The following is a 19318-nucleotide window of genomic DNA, read 5'->3' as shown; positions in this document are numbered from 1 at the left end:
TCACTGACCTCAGTTCAGTTCCTGACGGGCAAGTGTCTTCATTACTGAAGCACCGCCCAGTGGCCCCCTTTGCCGGCATTTTCAGAGGGGCCAGGAAATGAATGAGCAATGAAAGCTCATCTCTCCTCTGTCGCCCTTAAAAGTGACACCCCAGGTCAGGACTGAGGCATGTTGGCCTGCACGGTCACTGGTCCAATTGTACCCGTGCTTTGGTTACATAAGGAATTCACCCTCTAAGGCATCACCTGGCACCATTTGCCAGCACTGTATGCATTTGCCAGTTCACATTGGATGAAGAACTAACTGATGCTTGATGCAGGAATTACTGGGTGGGGTTCTAAAGCCTGTGTTGCACAGTAGGTCAGACTAGAAGATCATAATGGTCCTTTCTATCCTTAAAATCTATTACATTGTTTGGATTTCGTATTTAACATTGCTATTTGATGGCTTCTCATCTCTTGAAGCAAGGATTAGTAGGCTCAGATAACGCTGCTAGTGATGAGGCACACAGACTGCAAGCTTGGACTTCAGGTTTTTTAATCGTTTTTGGAAGCAGATTCACTTGGGCTATTGGTACAATTTTACACGTTTGCTTCCTCTGCCCTCTAAAGTGTTTATTTCAGTCCTGACTATTTCCCTTCGCAGTCAATTCTAGCCTCAGCAGGTCCAATTCATACTGTGAGAATCCAAGCCATGCTACTTGTGTCCCAGCTGGACAATGGGTGGTGTCCAGATTTACACACCACCACAAATGCCAGAAGCAAATGCACACACTGTCATCCTACCATGGAAACAGTCAAGTCAAGACAAAATTGACTGGAATCTACTCCATGCTCACTGACTGCTCCAGTTACGTTGCCATCTGTCAAGAGCTGAACTTCACGAATGCCTTAGAATCTGTGCAGTTACACTGCATGTTCATTCACAGAAGAAGTAAACAGGGCAAAATCAGGCCCAGGAGAAATATAATGCAAGTGTATAAAGCAAACCTGTAAGTGAGCAAAGCAAGAGTGCTAAGCGGACGTGCTTTCTGCAGAGTCACTGCAGTCCTCAGAAGAAGCCAATCACTTGCACTGGTAACATTAATTCAACTTCAGAATGCACCCCTGCAGCAACCTACATTCGGCATTGACAACACCAGAGAAACTGCATTCCAAAAACTAATATCCCATGCAAAGGAATGAGGACAAGCAGTGAAAGTTTTTGAAAAACAGATGCCAGACCTTAGCTGTTAGTGTTGACAGTGTGTGGTGTACACCAGCGTATAAATATATCTACAGGCACAGAGCAGTTCCCATTCTTTCACCAGAAAAGAGCCAAGTGTGGAGTGTTAGCAGCATAGAGAAGCTACAAACTCCGTTCTGTGAGGGGACCAGAGCAGCCCAAAAAATGGTTGCTGTGGCAGGGAGGGAGCATAACCAGGGCAGCCAAGAAGAAGCATGTCAATGCAGTACATTTACAGGGCAGCCTCTGAAGTGGGGCTGTTAGGGAGCCCTGATTGCAACCTTAAGCTGGCTTCTGCTGGCAGAAACGTGGGATAATAGATGGCAGCAACACCACCTGCCCTTCCCTAGGTGATTCTTTCCTACAGCCCAAGGATCGCATCAGCTGGTATTGCAGGTTTAAATCACAGCCTGGAGGATTGTAACCTACAGATTCACACATACAGGGCCAAATTCTGCTCCCAAAATCAATGCCAGTTTTGCTACTGACTTCAGTGAGAACAGCATCCAGCCTGTGTGATTTATGCAGACAGACATCTCATAAGAGCTATGGTACACCTCTAGATATCAAGCAATAAAACACAGCATTTCTCCCCTCTTGTACTTTTATCTCAACATCTATTAATCCAGTTTAAAAAACAAACTAAACTAATCTCACAACTAAGTAGACTTCCCAATACCATCTTCAGGGATTTACATGGACAGCTAAGCCCTGTGACTTCAAAGCCACATACTCACAACATGAACGGCTAAGTGAACGGAGGTAGATTGAGGACAGCACAAGGGAGGGATTTCAGCACTGCAAAGGAGGAGAAGCAGAGTGTATTGCACCACTGCAAATCCTCTTCATTTTGCGATTTTATCTCTCTCTCTTTTTTTTTTAAAAGACATTATATAACACAACAGGAAAGAAGCAAGCATTGTCAGAAGGGTGGAGTGCACCATGGAATTAGGAGGAAAGTTGACTCACTGCCATAAGCCTCAAGATATTTCAGTACAGGGGAAAGGCAAAATTTCATACCTGCAATTTTGGTTTGCCCTGTGATGGATCCACTGCTCTGGACATAAGTCATGACCCTTGGGTATCGCTGCCCAGCCCAGCAGAATAGAGGCAGAGCTCCTCCTTTTTATTCTTTTAGACTGAAAGTTCTCCCTGCCAGCATCTTTGCTAAACTGACCATGCCAATGAGCGACTGTCTGGGAAACAGCTGGGGGATCCACAGCCCTGGATCTCAACTTAGCTCCTCGTCTGCCCTCACTTCCTTCCAAGCCCTTGCCCATGTGAGGGATCAGAATTCCACCCTATGCATGGAAGCACACTGATGTTATGGACTCTCATCACCCAGTGATAGGATTTACCGTGTAAGCAGGTTGCTTTGTGTTTGTAGGTGAGCAGATGTATTTTATGTGCTGACAGAAGGAGAAACCTGAATTTAACTTCTTCTTGCACTGGTAGTTTCAGAGACTCTCCAATGTGCCCTACATCACAGTAATATCTGAGTGCATGACAAGACAGACTGATATGGACTACACGACACCGCCTGAGTGGAGGATTTTTCCCAGCCTGAGTGGCACATTTTTCCTAACCACAGTAAACCTCTGACTCACTTTGTGCAAAGAGCTGAGAGATGGTTTTCCGATTGTCCTCAGATCCCTCAAATTCCTTCTCAGCAAGCTGCTTGTTGGCCGTCTCCATACGCTCTGCAGAATTTTTTTTGAAGAGGAGAAACAACAAGAGAATGAAAAGCTTTCAGAAATGCTGTTAGAATCACTAAGTGAGTTGCATCTACTCTGGACGTGTAAAAACAAGTTCTATGCAAAGGACTCCTGCTTCTAAACAATTTGAAACAAAAAGCCTGGATCAGAAACTGAAGGGGCAGTTGCTTTTGCAACACCCACAGATGCTGTTTAAATATTTCTAGCTCCAACACTCTTCTGGAAATATTTTAGAGAATTCAGTGGGGGATGAAGCTAACAGAATTCTCTATAAATTACTCTAAAAATTTCTGTTGCACTGCCTGTTGTTGTAGCTGTGTTGGTCCCAGGATATTAGAGAGACTGGGTGGGTGAGATAATATCTTTTATTGGACCAACTCCTCTCAGGGAGAGAGACAAGTTTCGAGCTTACACTGAGCTCTTCTTCAGGTCTCTCTCTCAGATTCCCTCACCCACCTTGTCTTTCTAAAGATCTATAACATGTAAGAGTTTCGAAAATTTAAAAAAAAAATAAAAAAATCACAAGAGTGTTGAACTATCCTATGGAATTTTATCCCAGGGACATAATTTTCTTTTAAATAACACAGGATGGCTCCAAAAACCTGTAGAAAGGATATCATTTTTTAAAATTAACTTCCGCAAGGGTATGTCATTCTCTCGCAATCCTCCACTAAATCTTCTGGGCAGAAGTTGGAAAACTATAAGCCCTAGTGGCCTGATCTCTGATTACCTGACTTTCCAGAAAAATGAATAGCCCTAATAGTAAGTGTATCAACATTTGTCTCTTGAAACAGCAGAGCTAACAAAAGGCTATATCAGTCTTAGGACACATATATTAATTGCTTAGGATGTCTGATTTGCTGGGAAAAAAGAGGTTAGTTTATTTATTACAAGCTTCCGTATGTCACCCTCCACTGTAGTACTGGACACTATGCATTTTAAAACCTACCGCCAGTGAGCCTCACACTACAGCACTAAATCCAGCTGCGTAGAGGTTTGAGCTTGGGTTCTAAAGCCTAGGGAGGTGGGAAGGCTTTGGAACCCAAGCTCCAGCCCGAGATGCAACCCAGACGCCGAGAATGACTGCTGTGCATTTTTAAAACAACAATGTAGACATACCCTACATGACTTTAGACCAAGACAAAATATTTCCCATTCTCCAAAGTCACCTGGCTTTAAACGGTTAGAGACCATGAGGAAAGCGATGGCAGATAACACACAGGAGAACCAGAAAGCATTTACAGAAAAGGCTGAACAACTAGTTAAAATTATTCTGTGTTTATGTTTCTAAAACCACAAGCCGTTTTCTCCCTTTGAAAAATTAAATGCTTAACCATTGCCAATCTCGGCTCCAACACCACTCGCTGACAGCCTCAATTCCCTACCACGATACTGATGGAACTTCTTACCAAGAGCCAGACACTACTAAGGAAATACAGACAGCATCTTGCCCTGGAAGGGAAAGGAGAGTCTGAAGGAAGAGCTGCCTGGATTGATAAGGAATGTTGAGTGCAAAGGGGTCACTGGACAGGACATGAATGTCAGCATTCACAGTTTCACACTGGCACTTGAATAAAATGTTTTTAGAATACAACGTGAGAAATAGCCCCAGGATTATATCCTGGGATATAGTTTCGGCTTGTCGCTATCTTTCTGTTTCCTTAATGATTAACAGGCTGGAAGTTAGATATTGCAGTAATCAACTGAACCTCACCTTTCAACACTCCCAGCACTCTGATGACAACACTAGACAGTTGAGAATACCTGGAATATTAGGTCATGCTCTGTAAGCGTATCAGCCATAACAAGTGAATCACAAAGGAAAACAGACAAGTACAAAAGAATTTTTTTTTAAATTGAAATTTTTAATATTTTACCTCTCAAATCCCTGTTGAAATCATGAAGCCTACGAATTTCTCCTTCCAGCTTATTTCTCATAGCCTTTTCCAGGGCATCCCGCTTAGAGGAGGACTTCTCCAGGTTTTTATATGCTTCCGAAACTTGCTGAATTTCTGTTTCCAGCTGCAGAGCAAATTAAAGCATCCATTTCCTTTAGAATTAACAATGCCTGGCACTTAGGTAGCATCTTTCTTCTGAGGTTCTCAAAGCGCTTTATTGAACAATGATTTATTAAGCCTCGAGTGAGGGAAAGCATGATTCTAGCCATCGTACAGGTGCGTAAAACTGCGACACAAAGTCGTTGTGACGTACCCCAGGTCACACAGGGAGTCAGAAGCACAGCTAGACAAAGAGCTGGAGTCCTGTCTTCCAGGCCCTTGCTCTTCATTACAACAGTCAGTGCGGGGAACAGTTATTTGAAAAGACAGAAATGCGTTTTTGCAGGTTTTGATGCTGGAGCCTGGGAGCAGGGGCACAACTACCCAGTGAAACCACCATGAGCTTGGTCAAAAAGCAATTTCATAGAAGGACTTTGATGCAAAAAATAAAGCCAAAGAACAAGCAAAGCATATAAATAAAATTATATTTAAAAATATTAATACCAAACTGTAAGTTACCGATGTGCTTTGCAGATTTGTATTTATTTAGGGGATAACAATCTATTTTGTATGTTCTACTTACAAATCTTCAATCTAATTAATAAATAACAATAATACCCAACTCATAGATAGTGTTTTCATCAGAAGATCTCCAAGAGATTTACAATGGAGGTCAGCATCATTATCGCCATTTTACAGATGGGGAAACGGAAGCACAGAGCAGTGACATGACTTGCCTAAGGTCCCCCAGTAAGCCTGTAGCAGGGCAGAGAACACAGCTCAAGCAAGTCTCCTGAATCCCAGTCTAGTATCCTATCCACTAAGGGTACAGTGGCAAAACTTTTGTTGATCAGGGGTGTTAAAAAAAAAAAAAAAACAACAACAAAAAAACCCCCCACACACACTCCAAATGACAAAAGTTTTACTGAGGAAAAGCACCGATATGTACAGCACTTCGTCGGCAGGACCGCTGTCCTGCCGACAAAGCTGCTGCCGCTCATGGGGGGTGTGTGTGGAAGTTTTTTGTTGACAGGAGAGCTCTCTCCTGCCGACAAACAGCAGCTACACTGCGTGGCTTTTAGCGGCACAGCTGTGCCGCTAAAAGCCACGTAGTGTAGCCATAGCCTAAGAGACACAGCTCTGAAAATAAACCAGAATATTTGGTCAGTCATCATTTAACTTCAATTTACAGAGTCTTGAAGCCACAGTTGTTGAAACAGTAAAATATAGCTTTCCCCATCCCCTCTCACTGTACAGCCTCTTGGTTTGATGTCTAAGCAGGGAACTGCTCACCAGAGACAGAAGCCAATTCACTTCCAGTTCTCCAAAGCAGGCAGAACATGTTAATGTCACTTTGGCACTAACAATCCACCAAACAGCAGACCTCACCAGACCTCCTGGGGCAAGAAGTTGATTGGAGGGGTGGGGGAAGGGGGGAAAGAGAATTCCTTTATCCCTTGTTATCAGGAAGCTGTCAAACACTTCACTAAAACACTTCCCTCACTGGAACCTCCCTAAAACTGAACAAACCAACCTGGACAGAAGTCATGTTGGGAATAAGCAGCCATGGGAAGAAATAGCAAACACAGGATCTCCGACATGGTACGAGAAACAAGAACAACTAGGTAAAAGTTACAACAGCCAGGCACTTCAAGGGCCTTGCAGGCTTTTTAGGGGCTAAAGTGCAGTTCAAGACCCAAAAAGAGGTTTGCAGAGTCCTGAACTGCAGCCTGTGCTCACCTTCTCTCCACATCTGCAGGGTAAAGGGAGAGCTGACTGATCAGCTGCAGGTTCTAATTGCTGGTGAATTCAGTAACCAACAAGCAATTTATCTTTGTTTGTCTATCAGGCAAGCACAACTATAAACACACACTACTGACAATTGTTTTAAGAATTATAAAAGCCATACGTGGCGGTGTGATGGTGAGGGCTGTCTCTCTTACTTTGCCAATCCCTGCTGTATAAAGCAAGCAACAGTGAGGCTACCTAGAATGACACGTGAATTGTGTTATGTCGGGGATTTAAGTGGATTTATAGTGCCAGAGAGAAGTGCTGTCTTAACAGCCCTGAAGGTCCAAACTTCTTTATTTACCCACAGTTTGGGGTATACACAGCATGGGCAGCAGCAGTGCAAGCTCCTCTCACAATGCACTGTCAGGCAGTTTTGGAGGGACCATTTCTGGGGCAAGAAGGTAGTTCAGTCCCCATGACTGACTTAGTCTTTGGCCTATGGAATCTCAAGTATTTCTAGAGAACTCACCATCATAATACCTAAGCCTTCTCCAGACCTAACGGGAAGATCATACCATCTGCAGCCTCAATGTTATTAGAACTGGCTTTAAGTAACTGAGCTAACCAGTCAAGCAACCTGCCTCTCTGAGAATGGCACCCTTATTGGCAATTGGAACAGGCACAATCGCCTACTAGGTGCAGAAATGAGGCCACCAGCTCATCACACGTAGATCAACAAAACGCCAGCAGAGGATAAAGCTTAGCTACTACCAACATGAGCAGGTTCCAAACTGGGTATGGAGATGAAAGGCTCCAGAACAGATAACCAATTCCCTGAACCATGGGCGGCAGGTATAATAGGCCAGGGAAGGCTGAGCCTGCCCTGGCGCTGCCGCTGCAACCCCAGTTTTGGCAGTTTCCACATCTGCAGGAGGACATTTTTATTATGTGCTATGCAGGTTCCAGGGCAGCTGAGGAGGCCCTAGAACCTGCATGGTGCATATGAAGCTGACAGGTAGCTCCAACCCACCCACCGCTGCCTGGCTGCTCTTCTCCACCGTGGCCTCCCCGCTGCCGGTGACAGTCCCCCCACCCCAGGATCTGGACGCCTTTCTGTCCTCAGACAGGTACATTGGCCTCTGTGCCCCCTTAATGTGGGGAGATGAAGCTGCCCCTGCCCAGAGGACATGGAGCCCCCGAGTGGCAGGTTCCAGGGCAGGGGGGCTGCAGTGCACTGAGACTGGCACCTCGAGAGGACCCAGGAAGAGCTGGCTGGGAAGAATGGCTGGACTCCCTGCCTTGGGGCAGCAGCAGCAGGAAGTGATTGTGAATCGCACTCCCCGCTGTGCGCAGTGACTCGGGATCACACGCCCCTTGCAAGGTCCCTGAGCCCTGGGGCTCTGCTGCTGGGGACCCCTGACTGCAGCTGGGAAAGGTGAATCTTGAGGAGTAACATTCCTGCTGCTCCCCAGGAGCCTCTCCCAGTGCAGAGACCTCAGCCTAGCTAGGGCACCCCTTCCTTTGACCCAGCCCCTGCTCACAGGGAGGGCACTGCTTGGATGGAAGGTAAAAGAGACCTTTCCATTCCCCCTCACATGGTGCCTCCTGGTTCTACCCTGGCTGCAGGGGGGAGGGTATGGCCCCAGGCTGCTACCAGCTGGGCTGTGGCCAGGAAAGCTGCCGCCAGCTCCCATTCTTGGCAGGGTGCGTGAAGCCAGCCTGCAGTGTGCTGAGGGCTGGGACAGTGACATGTGGGGGGACAGAGAAGGGAGAGCGTGCAGCTGCAAGGGAGCGCTGTGCTCCTTGCTCCTTCTGCGCGCACATGGGCTTACTTGCATGCCCCTCGCCTCGCAGCCTCAGCTATATCTGCTGACATGCATGCCACTCCTCTGCACAGTCAGTGCATTCTTCTACATGCCTGCCCGCCTCCCTGTCATCTGAGTGTTACTCATTACTTGCTAGGAGATCAGTGCACTAACGGCTTGGACAGCGAAGTGCAGCATTTGTGCACAATTACCCTTCCTGTGCCATTTAAAACAAGAAACCAATAATGTTCCTTTCTCACAGTTTTACCACCCCACCCAACACCCCCCATGTCTATTAGGAGAATGGCTTTATTGGGTTAGGGGAAGGAGGAGATTCTAATTGAAGAGATTACTCCTAGGTATCAGAGTTTTCCTGAGGAGCCTTTAATTTCCTCCACCAAACCCTCTTGCTCTGAATCTAAATGAGAAGTTGCTGCTGCTTTTCGAAGTGGTATTCCTGAGCCTTCTCCGTTGACGGGGCTTATATTGCACTCGGTGTGCTCTGAAGCAGGGCAGCCCGGTGTATCTCTTGCAGGGACAACCCGCATAGCGGCTGTTCGAGGACGTGGGCAAGAGGGGATTGAAGGGGAAACAGGGATGTGTGAAGGGGCAGGATGCGGGTGGAGGGAGATGCAGGGAGCAGGATGGAATGGGGGGCAGGGGCAATGGGTGAGCTGCATGTAGGATGGGGAAATGCGGGGGAATTGGGACGGGGAGGGAATTGTGGAGCTCTGGCAGGAGGAGGGATGCGGGGGGCACGAGCAGAGAGGGGGGAAGGAGAGGAGGGACCAGTGAGTGGGGGAGGGGGCGGGGCCGTAAGTGGAAGAGGCAGGAGGGAGAGCTAGCCTCCAAGGGGAAGCGTCACAAGCCACCCATGCCCTGAACTGTCCAGCCCACATTTGTTTTGTTGTCATTTTAACTACAGAGAATATTAGATAAAGGAGAAGGTCAGTTCCATTCAACACCCACCTTCTGTAACCTTGCCACTTTCTCATAGCACCCATCCAACTCCTGCCGTAAGGATCGGTTCTCCTCTGACAGGATCTCCACCATCTGCTGGGCCCTGGAAACAATGGCAAAAGGATCTACTTGTATCTGTTGATAAGGAGAAGGTATCTGCTGAGCCCTTGGCATTAATGTGTAGGAATCTCCTTGTTGCTGCTGCGGCTGCTGCTGGCCTAAACCAGGCTGGCATAGCCGGTAGAAATCTCCCTGATGGACCTGGTTTGACAGGAACAGCTGCTGGGTCCGCGGTAGAAAGCATGGGTCTCCCTGATTTGGAGTCAGAGGTTGCTGATGCTGGGAAGGAGACAATCTGGATGGTGGTGGAGACTGCAGTAAGGTCAAAGATCCCAAGGACGTTAAGGAGGAAGTTGGGCTGTGATGGTGAGGGGGTCTCTGCTGTAACTGCAGGTGTAGGTCAGGGTTTTGCCTGTAAAACAATAAGAGCAAATTCAGCTGAAGTTCTGCAGAGCATCACACATCAACCAAGCTGTATGGCAAGGTGCCGAATGCAAGTACATGTAACAGCTGCTACCGGTAGGATGTTCCGCGCACAAGACTTTAATGCAAATACGTTAAGTATGAAAAATCATGTAAAGAAGCGCTTCAAAACCACTAAGCAGCTGTGTGGAAAAAATCCCAAACGTAACAACTGTCCTAAGCTCATGAGTACGTTTGTACAGAGATGGCATAAGAAACTACCTTGAGATCCACTCTGTCAACCACTCCAGAATAGCACTATTGTAATTCAGAATACACTGGCAATATATTTATTAAAAATCAAATCTGAACTGTTGAAAGGAGAACTATTTTGCGTGTGTTTACTTTTCCTCACTTTACATGGATAATATATTAAACTAAGGACAGTTGAGCCAGTCCTGTACTGAACTGCATAGGCTCCGTTGCAAAGGTCCTGCCAGCCAAGAAAATCTTTCTGCAATTCAGGATACAGATTTAAAAGGAACAGGCTATGGTCTTGTTTATTACTGTGCCAGCTGCTGTTGGCTCAAGTACACTGAAATACCCACTAATGAGCCACAGCACAGCCAGCGGAGAGAGTTAAAAGGAGGTGATAACCAGCCTGACAGTTGGGATCAGAATTTGGGTCCAGAAGCTTCCTCAGTCCCAACACAACAGGTATTTTACAGATCACCTTTGTACCCAATATGCAAAGGATGAGAGTCTGTTATAGATCTGTCTAAACAACTTTAACTCAAGCTGTAGCAGCTCATGCATGCAGCTGTGGAGGTCCCCAGCTCACATCCTGGTGTGTTGGTCAAGATGGCAGCTGTCACTTGAGCACTTCACATATCTAATAGACTGCTCAGCCTCAGGGGAAGGAGTGCCAGAGCTCTTTGCTCCAGAGACTCCCTCTGGTTGATGTGTGGAACAGCACTGTCAGCCTGCATGGGGAGCCACGGCCAGCCCTGGAGGAAAAACTCTCATACTGTTGTGGGAAGGAGTAAGAGATGAGGAAACTTGAAGATCCCTCTCTCCCCATCCCACCATAAATTTCCCATGCACATATGCCCACCTCCTTTAAAAACAGTTCAATTTGGTGAAGTTCTGAGGACACTTTTTATTTAACAGTCTAGTTTTCTAAACAGTGTCCAGTCCCTTCCTAAAAGTTACCCTGGTACGGGACAAGTTTGGTATTTCCCATTCTGTAAAACATTCCTGTTCTTCTGCTGTAACTTCTTAACCCTTTGGCTGCTGTTCAAGCTTGCAGGTGGAATGCACTCGCAACCCTGCATCAGGTATGGCCAGGAGGAATGACACCTATTGTGCTGCTCTGCACTGCTGAACATACCAAGTACATCCACCTACTGGGCTACTCTGTTGACCATATCAGGGACGTTAGGTGGAATACACCTGCTGCGCTGCAGAATTCCCCAGGTACATCCTTCCATTCCATCCAGCGAAACATTAATTAATGATTGCAAGTGCTTAGGGGGATTAGTAGCTAAAGGGTTACATGAAATATTTGTCAGAGGATGTTTGAGTGCTTAGAATCGGCCTTCCTGTACTGTACAAAGCTCATGCATCAACTTTTCATACACATCCAAAGAGGAAACATCTGCATTAATCACATCTTGTTAGCAAGATATTTTAGAGGTCATATATTCTGAGCTTCTGCATGGGATATACTACCTCGGGGTTACACGTCCTGTGCCTTATTTAACATAAATACATGCCACTGTATCCAGCATGTGATTGTTACTTTTAACTGGACTTCTTCTGGTCAAAGCCACTCCTGTTTACATAGAACAAGTTACATCTGTTGTCTCTTATTACTAGGAACATAGGTTAGAAATCCCTCTTTGGCTCTCACATTCCCTAGAAGGCTAACAAACGCAGCCAGAGAGGCAACTCACTGTCACTTCAGAAAAACTAAGTACTGGTCTGGTTATTGCCCATATCATTACTACCCTCTAATGACTGTGTTACTTACTGTTTGGTAGCAACATTATTTCAATTAATGCATTTCCCTAGGAAAGATCAGATGCAGCATGTGGTTTTCAGGGATTGGGGGAAGAAAGAGAAGATGTGCAATTAATTTCCTCAGCAATGTTCAGCTCAGATGTAACATCTGGTTATTTCTCTACTGGGAGGTTACTGCTTTATACCTTTTTTTTTTTAAACCAATAGTGGAGACTGAGGCAAAAAGGTCAAGAGACTTGCTCAAGGTCAATGCTTCAACCAGGAGGGGAATCCTGAGTCTTTATGACACCCAACCCTTTCGTCTAACCAAAAAACCTAAAAGAGAACCTGGCCCCTAACATTCCACCTTAAATGGCCACAAATGCCTCACAGAAACCTCTGAAAAAATATCCCAATTAGAGAAAATTCTGCAGATGAACCTAATCTTGAGATATTTTATTAAATCATCAAGGAAAGTTACATGAAATGTTAGACTTTTGCTTCTTCAGAATTCAGTGGCTCCTGGAGTTTATTCCCAAGTGACATCATAATCCTCTGCGTGATGTCAATCATTTCCATAAAAACCTGACCATGATGTCAAACACAGCACTATGTTGACCGACAGTGGTCCAATCAGTTTCTGTATGAATTTACATTTTCAATAAGTTGCCAACCCTTATGTTTCCAAGAAAACCTTCCAGACATGAACTGACGTCGTACTCTCTGTCCGAGTATGCAGCAGACAGCCTGAAGCACTAACCAACACAGGTCAAATGCCTCCATTAATCTAAATGGTTTGTTAACAAACATTGTAAGCCTACGAAGGATCATTAAAATGTTAACATTATTTACTACTTCAATACAGATCATTTTAGTGGAAGTATTTTGTTACTCTGCAATGGCGAGTGCAGAGTAAAGTTTGGGAAGAGTATTATTCTCTCCTTCTCTTCACCCGACTGCAGGTGAGCAGAAGGAGCAGGTAAGTATTGAAGGGAGATTACCATTTTTGTGCATGTGATCCTGATAACAGTAATAATTAAAAAAAAAAAAAACATGAGTGGAAAAAAAAGTAAGTATAGAAAGTTGCAGCTGAGCTACTGCTAAACAGAATACATTTCCAAGATTGCCAACCAGCCGAGGGTCGCAGAGCTCACCTTTGCAGCATCTCACCTTCTAAAATTAGTCTGGGCTTGTTGGTTCCAGCACTGACCTGAGAACCAGGACTCTTTAGTGCTAGTACCAGTTCTGACACTAGCTAGATGTCTGATCTTGGGCAAGCCACAAATTCTAAGTGCCTTTACTTTCCCCATTTGTAAAATGGGGGTAATGCCACCACCTTTTAAAAACACCCTGAAATCCTCAATTGCAAAGCTCAAAATACAAGTTCAAACGGTTACTCAGTGTTGTTAAATCCTGCAATTTTCTCTTGTGGTATCTGGTGGTTTTCTCAAAGCCCCAGCTCCTGGGTTCCTCCGATGATGAGAGAATTACAACTGTCACCTTATTTTAATATAGCACATTTCTAACCCGCAAAGTTATAGAGAAAAGATTGAGAACATGACATGTGTGAACCATAGAGGCTCAGAAACCAGAAGACAAATAAAGTGAACCCAAAACGTTTTGTTTATTTGTTTGTATTAGACTTCTGGATTTTTAAGTCAATCTCATTATGTTTGAGGCCCAACTCGTTATTTTTGAGTACACGGGACTGGCAAGTTATTAATCAACCCAACAAATACTTAACTCTGTGAAAGACAATGGCTAACCATAACTTGGCGTTTTATGCATAGCTTAAAAATATATATTTTTTATTTTTAGTTCTGCTCACTAGGTGCTAGACATTATCCAAACACTCAAGAAAAAACTCACAATTTATGTAAAATAAATATATATATTATTTATTAAATTTACTCCAGTGTACAACTGAGCGACAAGCTATACTGGATGGGGACATCAGAAATACCAACTGCAGAAGAAATTAGAGCAATAATTTTATTGAGTGTTTCCCAAATTGGGAAGACCAACTCCTAAGGGGCCTCTTCACTTTCAAGACTGCATCTTGAGAGAATTCCTGCTTTCCACTCCCTGGTGCATCTCCATGCAGCATACAACATGGAGCGGTGCAGATTACGTACTTGGATTTGTGGTTTTGCCCACTACAAAAGAAAGTAGGTATTTTAGCTGTGAGGGCAGAGACGTCGGAAAATACTACATGGTAATAAGAACATCAAGCAAAACAATGTAGATTCCTGCATTAGAAGCCCTGAATGTTGCATGCACTGCACACATCACATCACACACAAAGTCTCCAGGGGGAAATAAAGAGACCAGAGAAGGTACCTGACTCATTAAAAACTCTCCTTCTCCCCTTCCTCTCCTTCATGCTCAAGCAGTTACACTTCCCCTTTCTTCCACAGCCCTCCCGTCCCAAACTTGGAAACATTAACCACCAAAGTGAGCAGCCTTCACATGATCAGACAGACAGCTGAAATCTAACTGAAGTATTTTTGTTTTGCTTCCTGTTCATACCTGATCATCATCTACTTGGACACAGCTCAGGCTGCAGAGGGGAAAACAGTATGCCGAAAAAATACTAATTATGGGCCTAATTCTGCAGCACTCGTTCACAAGTACAGTCCCACTGCGGGCAACAGAAGTAGTCCCCCACACAAGAGCTGATGGATCAGGTCCAAAATGGGGCTGGAACTTGAATTATTCATCATGATCACTGAAGTGCAACAGGCAACTACTAGGGAGAGAATCAGGCCTCTGAAGCTTCACATTCATCTTACCCATATTCAATTATTTTTAAAATTTCTAAAAGTGCCAAGTAATAACATGGATGCGTCAGCCTGAATCCCTGGCTGGCCTGATATTTCCATGAATCCAACGTCATTATGAACATATATATGTTCCCAAACTAACACCACCCAGAAGCAGGTGAGGCAGACAGTTTGCAGTTAACCTGGTGGGTTAAACTTACCACACCAACCATTCTTTTCCCAGACTCAAAAGGGTGAATCATGAGAATGCTGTGAGTTCCCTAGTGTTTATCTTGCTCAACCAGTTTTCGTTTAACTGCATTGTTCGGTCACCCTCAAATTCCACTAAACAATGAGGGGGGGAAAGTGGGTGTGGTTTCAAGAGCAGAAAGAAAGGTCTTTGTTTCCTTTCTGTGCACTTAAAAAAAATTATTTATCAGGATTCGTTTGGGTTTTCAAATATAAACAGCCCCAGTGCATGCACAAGAGAGAATTTTGAAGATTTTCAGCATGAGAATTTCGAAGATTTTCAGCGTTCCAGACAAGGCTGCAAAGCCATTCATTGCCCTTCCCTGACTCTCAGAAAGTGTCCCCCCTTTTAAAAGTTGTGGACTTTTAAAATGCCCAGTCCATTGTCCAGCTGCACCTTTAGCAGCATGGAAGGTTTATTGTTTTAATGACAGTATATTTAAAGAGGGAGGGGGGTGGGTTTTGCTATGCTGCTCTGTAATTTATGGATTAGGAGCTAACAGTTTAGTCTTCTAATTGTTCCACCATTTCAGCAGTTGCTTCCAAAGGAAACCTCTGCCCTGTGCAGTTATGCAGGTTAAAAAGTAACCTCCTGGACTCACAGTGCTTTGAAGACAAATTTAAGTTGCTTCCCAACACCTGAAAACTTGCCAGCTGAATCTCCTTCCATTGGCCAAGATCCAGCCAGTACAGAAAAGTAAGCTGTTGGTGTGGTTTCAAATGCCTCTCTCTGTACACAGAAAATAGGCTAAGTCTCTGATATGAAGAATATTCCCACTGAGGGATAATCGTTAAGAGTCTCTTGCCCTTTTCAGCTTGCATAGCAATTTGTGGCCTTGCCTATGGATTTTGTGAACCATTTGCAACCAACTTCTACAGTCATTAGTCCCACTGGGAAAAAACAAACAAAACCAAAAAACCCTCCTCCTTTCCTGGCTTATTTATTATTTATGTCGACAGATCAAAGGGCCTTCTCACCAGGCCTGTTTGCTGCAGAAAGCATTTCAGATCATGAACAATGGCGAATGAAGCCTGAAAATAGCTTCCAGTAGGGCTGGAAAGGATCCACCTAGATTCAGATTCTCCAGAGCTCTGAATCTATTCCAAAAGCACTGGCTCTTCTCTTCCTCCCACCCCACTCTTTAGACACAAATACACACAGCCTCTCCTGCCTACTTTTGTAATACTTCACTGACCTCGTGTTGCTGCTTTAGAGCATTGTCCAGCCACAAAACAAGGCAGAAATTATTACACTGATGTCCACTAGCTTGAAACATTTGAAGTGGGTTTCCACTTGGTCTAAGAGAGAAATCTGATCCACCCTGGGCTGGGTCTTAAAGTTGGGTAGGACGAAAGAAAAGGGAGCTTAGAGCCAGGTTGCACTGCAGTTTAATAAACTTGAACTGCTTCACCCACCCAGGATATCAGTATTTACCCCAGATCAGATCCAGCTCCTGAACCAGAGCAAATTAGAACAGGTCAGGATCTCAATTAATTCAGGGAAAAAAATAATGGCTGCTAAACAAACAAGTCTGGGATGATGCACTTTCCCCTTTCCTAAGTGAGCTCATATAAAAACATTTAGGTGTGGTTTATACCCTAATAAACTATTGTCCTGGCAGATCCAGTTAAAGCATGGCTTAACCTTGCAGCAAGAGACTGCATGTTTCAACAGTGAATCATGCTACAGCTTTGGCTTTTTAGCAGAGCGGTTGCATGGCTCAGGAACCTGGATAAAACTCAATGTGGACCCATCTATGCTACAAGATCAAACTACAAGATCAAAAGCGTTAGGCCACTACAGCAAGGAATTTGGCCCCTAACATCTGGGCAACAGTCCTACCATACTATAGCTATAGCCTAACACAACAGAGATGGGATCTTCGTTCAAACCCAACCTGCATTGGGAGGCTAAGTTTTGCCCCTTCTTTGCTTCTTACAAAGATAAAACCCACCGAGTTGGGAAGGTGACTAAGCAGTTAAGGAGCTCCTTACCTGATTGACCCATACTCAGGAGGATGCTGATACCTCATCATAGGCCCATCGGATCTACTCTGCTGGCTCATGCGATGATCACCATAGAAATGTCCAGGGTCCTGAGGTTTGCAGTTCATGGGTGGGGTGGACATGTTTTTGTAAGGGTACTCTGGCGGAGGGCCCCGGTGCTCTATTGCTTTCATATTCGGCTGGGGAGGCGTGGGCACTGAGTTTTTATAGAAATCATTGGAACCGGAGTTTTTGTACAGGTCATTTGGCTGCTGGGGGGAAAGCGGAGCACTCGTGACGGGCGCATGGGCCTTGACACCACTGGTGGCCAACGACAGCTGCATCAGTCTCTCACTAAGAGAGCGAACGTGTCCTTGCTTGAGGTCCTTAAGTCCTTCATCCTGATGGACTTTCCCAGGGTTCATTCGCTGAACCGTAGGCCGCCCTTCAGTCCTCATCTTTTGATTGGTTACCCCCGTCACATAAAACGCTGCCCCAACGCTAGCATGCGGCTGGCCTCTGAAATACTGTGACTGGACTTTGGCTTCTTCGTACGTTGGGAGGTCTTCACTGTTCTGAAGTCTTGGAGAGAGCTGCTTCTCCATGATGCTATTGTCCACTTGAATCTCCTGGCCCTGGGGCTCTTGGCGGGCAGCATGAGTCACAAGCTGATGGTCCTGGGTGCTCAGCCCTTCGTTCTGAGACCCTGGACTCCCATTGCTGTTGAAAGGGGGTGCATTTCCTGTGGCTTGTTGATGTAAGGCAAGGAGGTTGCGGTTGTCATTTGGGTTTCCGTATCGGAGCTGCTCCTGCAGCAGACGCTGTAAAACTGTCGTAGCTGTTTGCTCTTCTGAATTCCTCATCTCAAACTGTGGTGCCTCTGGGGTGGAATGCAAAAGCTGCCCTTGACCTACGGAGAGGAAACGTGGTAAGCAACTCTTCATTGGCTCACTGTTTAGGAGCAATGGCTTGAAATTGAAGAAAAATATAAGTTAGATTAAAAGGATTTTCATAACAATGAGGGTCATTAAGACCGTCAGACACTGGAAGGACCTGCCTAATAAGGCGGTGAAGACTCCACTGACTGCAGGTGGCAGGGCTATGGACGGAATGCCCCAAACAGGAAGCATTGGCAAAAAGGAGACCTATAATTCACAACATGGTGGTAAAATGACTGAGCTACACTGTACACCCATTCCTGACAGTGCTGAATTGCAGTTTCCATTTTTGCCATGTAAACAAGGACCAAGAAGAGAATAGGGAACTCAGCACGTAATCTGTTCAATTTAAGAAGAAAACAAGAAATACACTAAATAAGTTATATGCTCAGAGTGAAAAATGAGAATCCCCATCACTTGGGTCATTTAAAGTAAACTAATGAACGCCTGACTAGATGGTTATTTTTTTAGAGTAGCTGTAGGTTTGAGGGCAGATTTTTAAAGTCCAGTCTCGCTTTTGCACCCACTACTATATATTGGTTTAAGTGATGTCATTTAGACATCTAACTTCCTGACACACAGGCATATTAAAGTAGTTAGACGTCTAAATGACATCAGTTACAACCACACAACTATGGGGGAAGGGGTGGTGAGGGCACTGGAGGAGGAGGAGGAGGACGGGGAGGAATCATCAGATTGACTCCGAGTTTGAAAGGAAAAACATTGTGATCATCATTTAAGAAACTCATAGATCAATGTCGAGTACATACTAAGACTCTGTCTATACTAAAGAGAAAAGTCGATCTAAGCCATGCAATTTGAGTTACATGAATAGCGTAACTCAAATTCACATAGCTTAGATCTACTTACCGCGGGGTCCACACTACGCGACGTCGACAGGAGACGCTCTCCCGTCGACTCCCCTTACTCTTCTCGATCAGGTGGAGTACAGGAGTTGATGGGAGAGCAATCGGCTGTCGATTTAGCAGGTCTGAAGACCACTGATGCATCAATCGCCGCAGCATCAATCCTCCAGTAAGCGTAGACATGCCCTAAGTAAGGGCTCGATGGTCAGGGAGCCAAAGTGGTCAGACGGGACTAAGACACTGCATCTCCCATTAGAGTTGCAAGTACTCAGCACTTCTGAAAACCAGTCCCAACATGTCCCTTATTGGGCATGCAAGAATTGATGCACCCCAAATCCAGGGTCATTTTTGAAAGTGTGAGCAAAAGTAGCTTGCTTTTTTAGTGACAGTCTGTGGCAAAGCCAGGGCTAGAATCCAGGTCTCCTGACTCTTCTGAAGTATTCTTCATTATGTGTCTTAACTACATGTCCATCCAACCTCCTCGGCTCTGTCATGCCAGCTTACAGTGTAGATATATCAGCCACAAACTACTGCTTACGATGATGTATTGTCAAGAGAGAAGACTCTTCTCCAGAGTCTACTAGAGAGAAAATTAGAACACACCCTATTCCATAAAGCCTTT

The 19318-nt window shown here is 45.0% G+C and overlaps 1 protein-coding gene across 5 annotated transcripts in view; it reads right to left on the bottom strand.

Annotated features, from left to right (window-relative positions):
• AMOT (angiomotin) overlaps positions 1–19318 on the bottom strand; it is an 83185-nt gene that overhangs the window by 28398 nt on the left and 35469 nt on the right. For 4 of the 5 annotated variants that reach the window (XM_073361156.1, XM_073361157.1, XM_073361154.1 and 1 more), the window contains 4 exons: positions 16902–17802; positions 9442–9904; positions 4817–4961; positions 2832–2924 (listed from right to left, as the gene is read on the bottom strand). In XM_073361156.1, coding sequence (XP_073217257.1) covers positions 2832–2924; positions 4817–4961; positions 9442–9904; positions 16902–17755 — 1555 coding nt within the window. In that variant the 5' untranslated portion in view covers positions 17756–17802. The remainder of the gene's footprint in view (positions 1–2831; positions 2925–4816; positions 4962–9441; positions 9905–16901; positions 17803–19318) is intronic. The other variant, XM_073361159.1, reaches the window with a different exon arrangement.

The sequence above is a fragment of the Lepidochelys kempii genome, chromosome 9 (genome assembly GCF_965140265.1).
Source record: "Lepidochelys kempii isolate rLepKem1 chromosome 9, rLepKem1.hap2, whole genome shotgun sequence".
NCBI lineage: Eukaryota > Metazoa > Chordata > Testudines > Cheloniidae > Lepidochelys > Lepidochelys kempii.
This window is presented reverse-complemented; position numbering and strand designations above follow the sequence as displayed.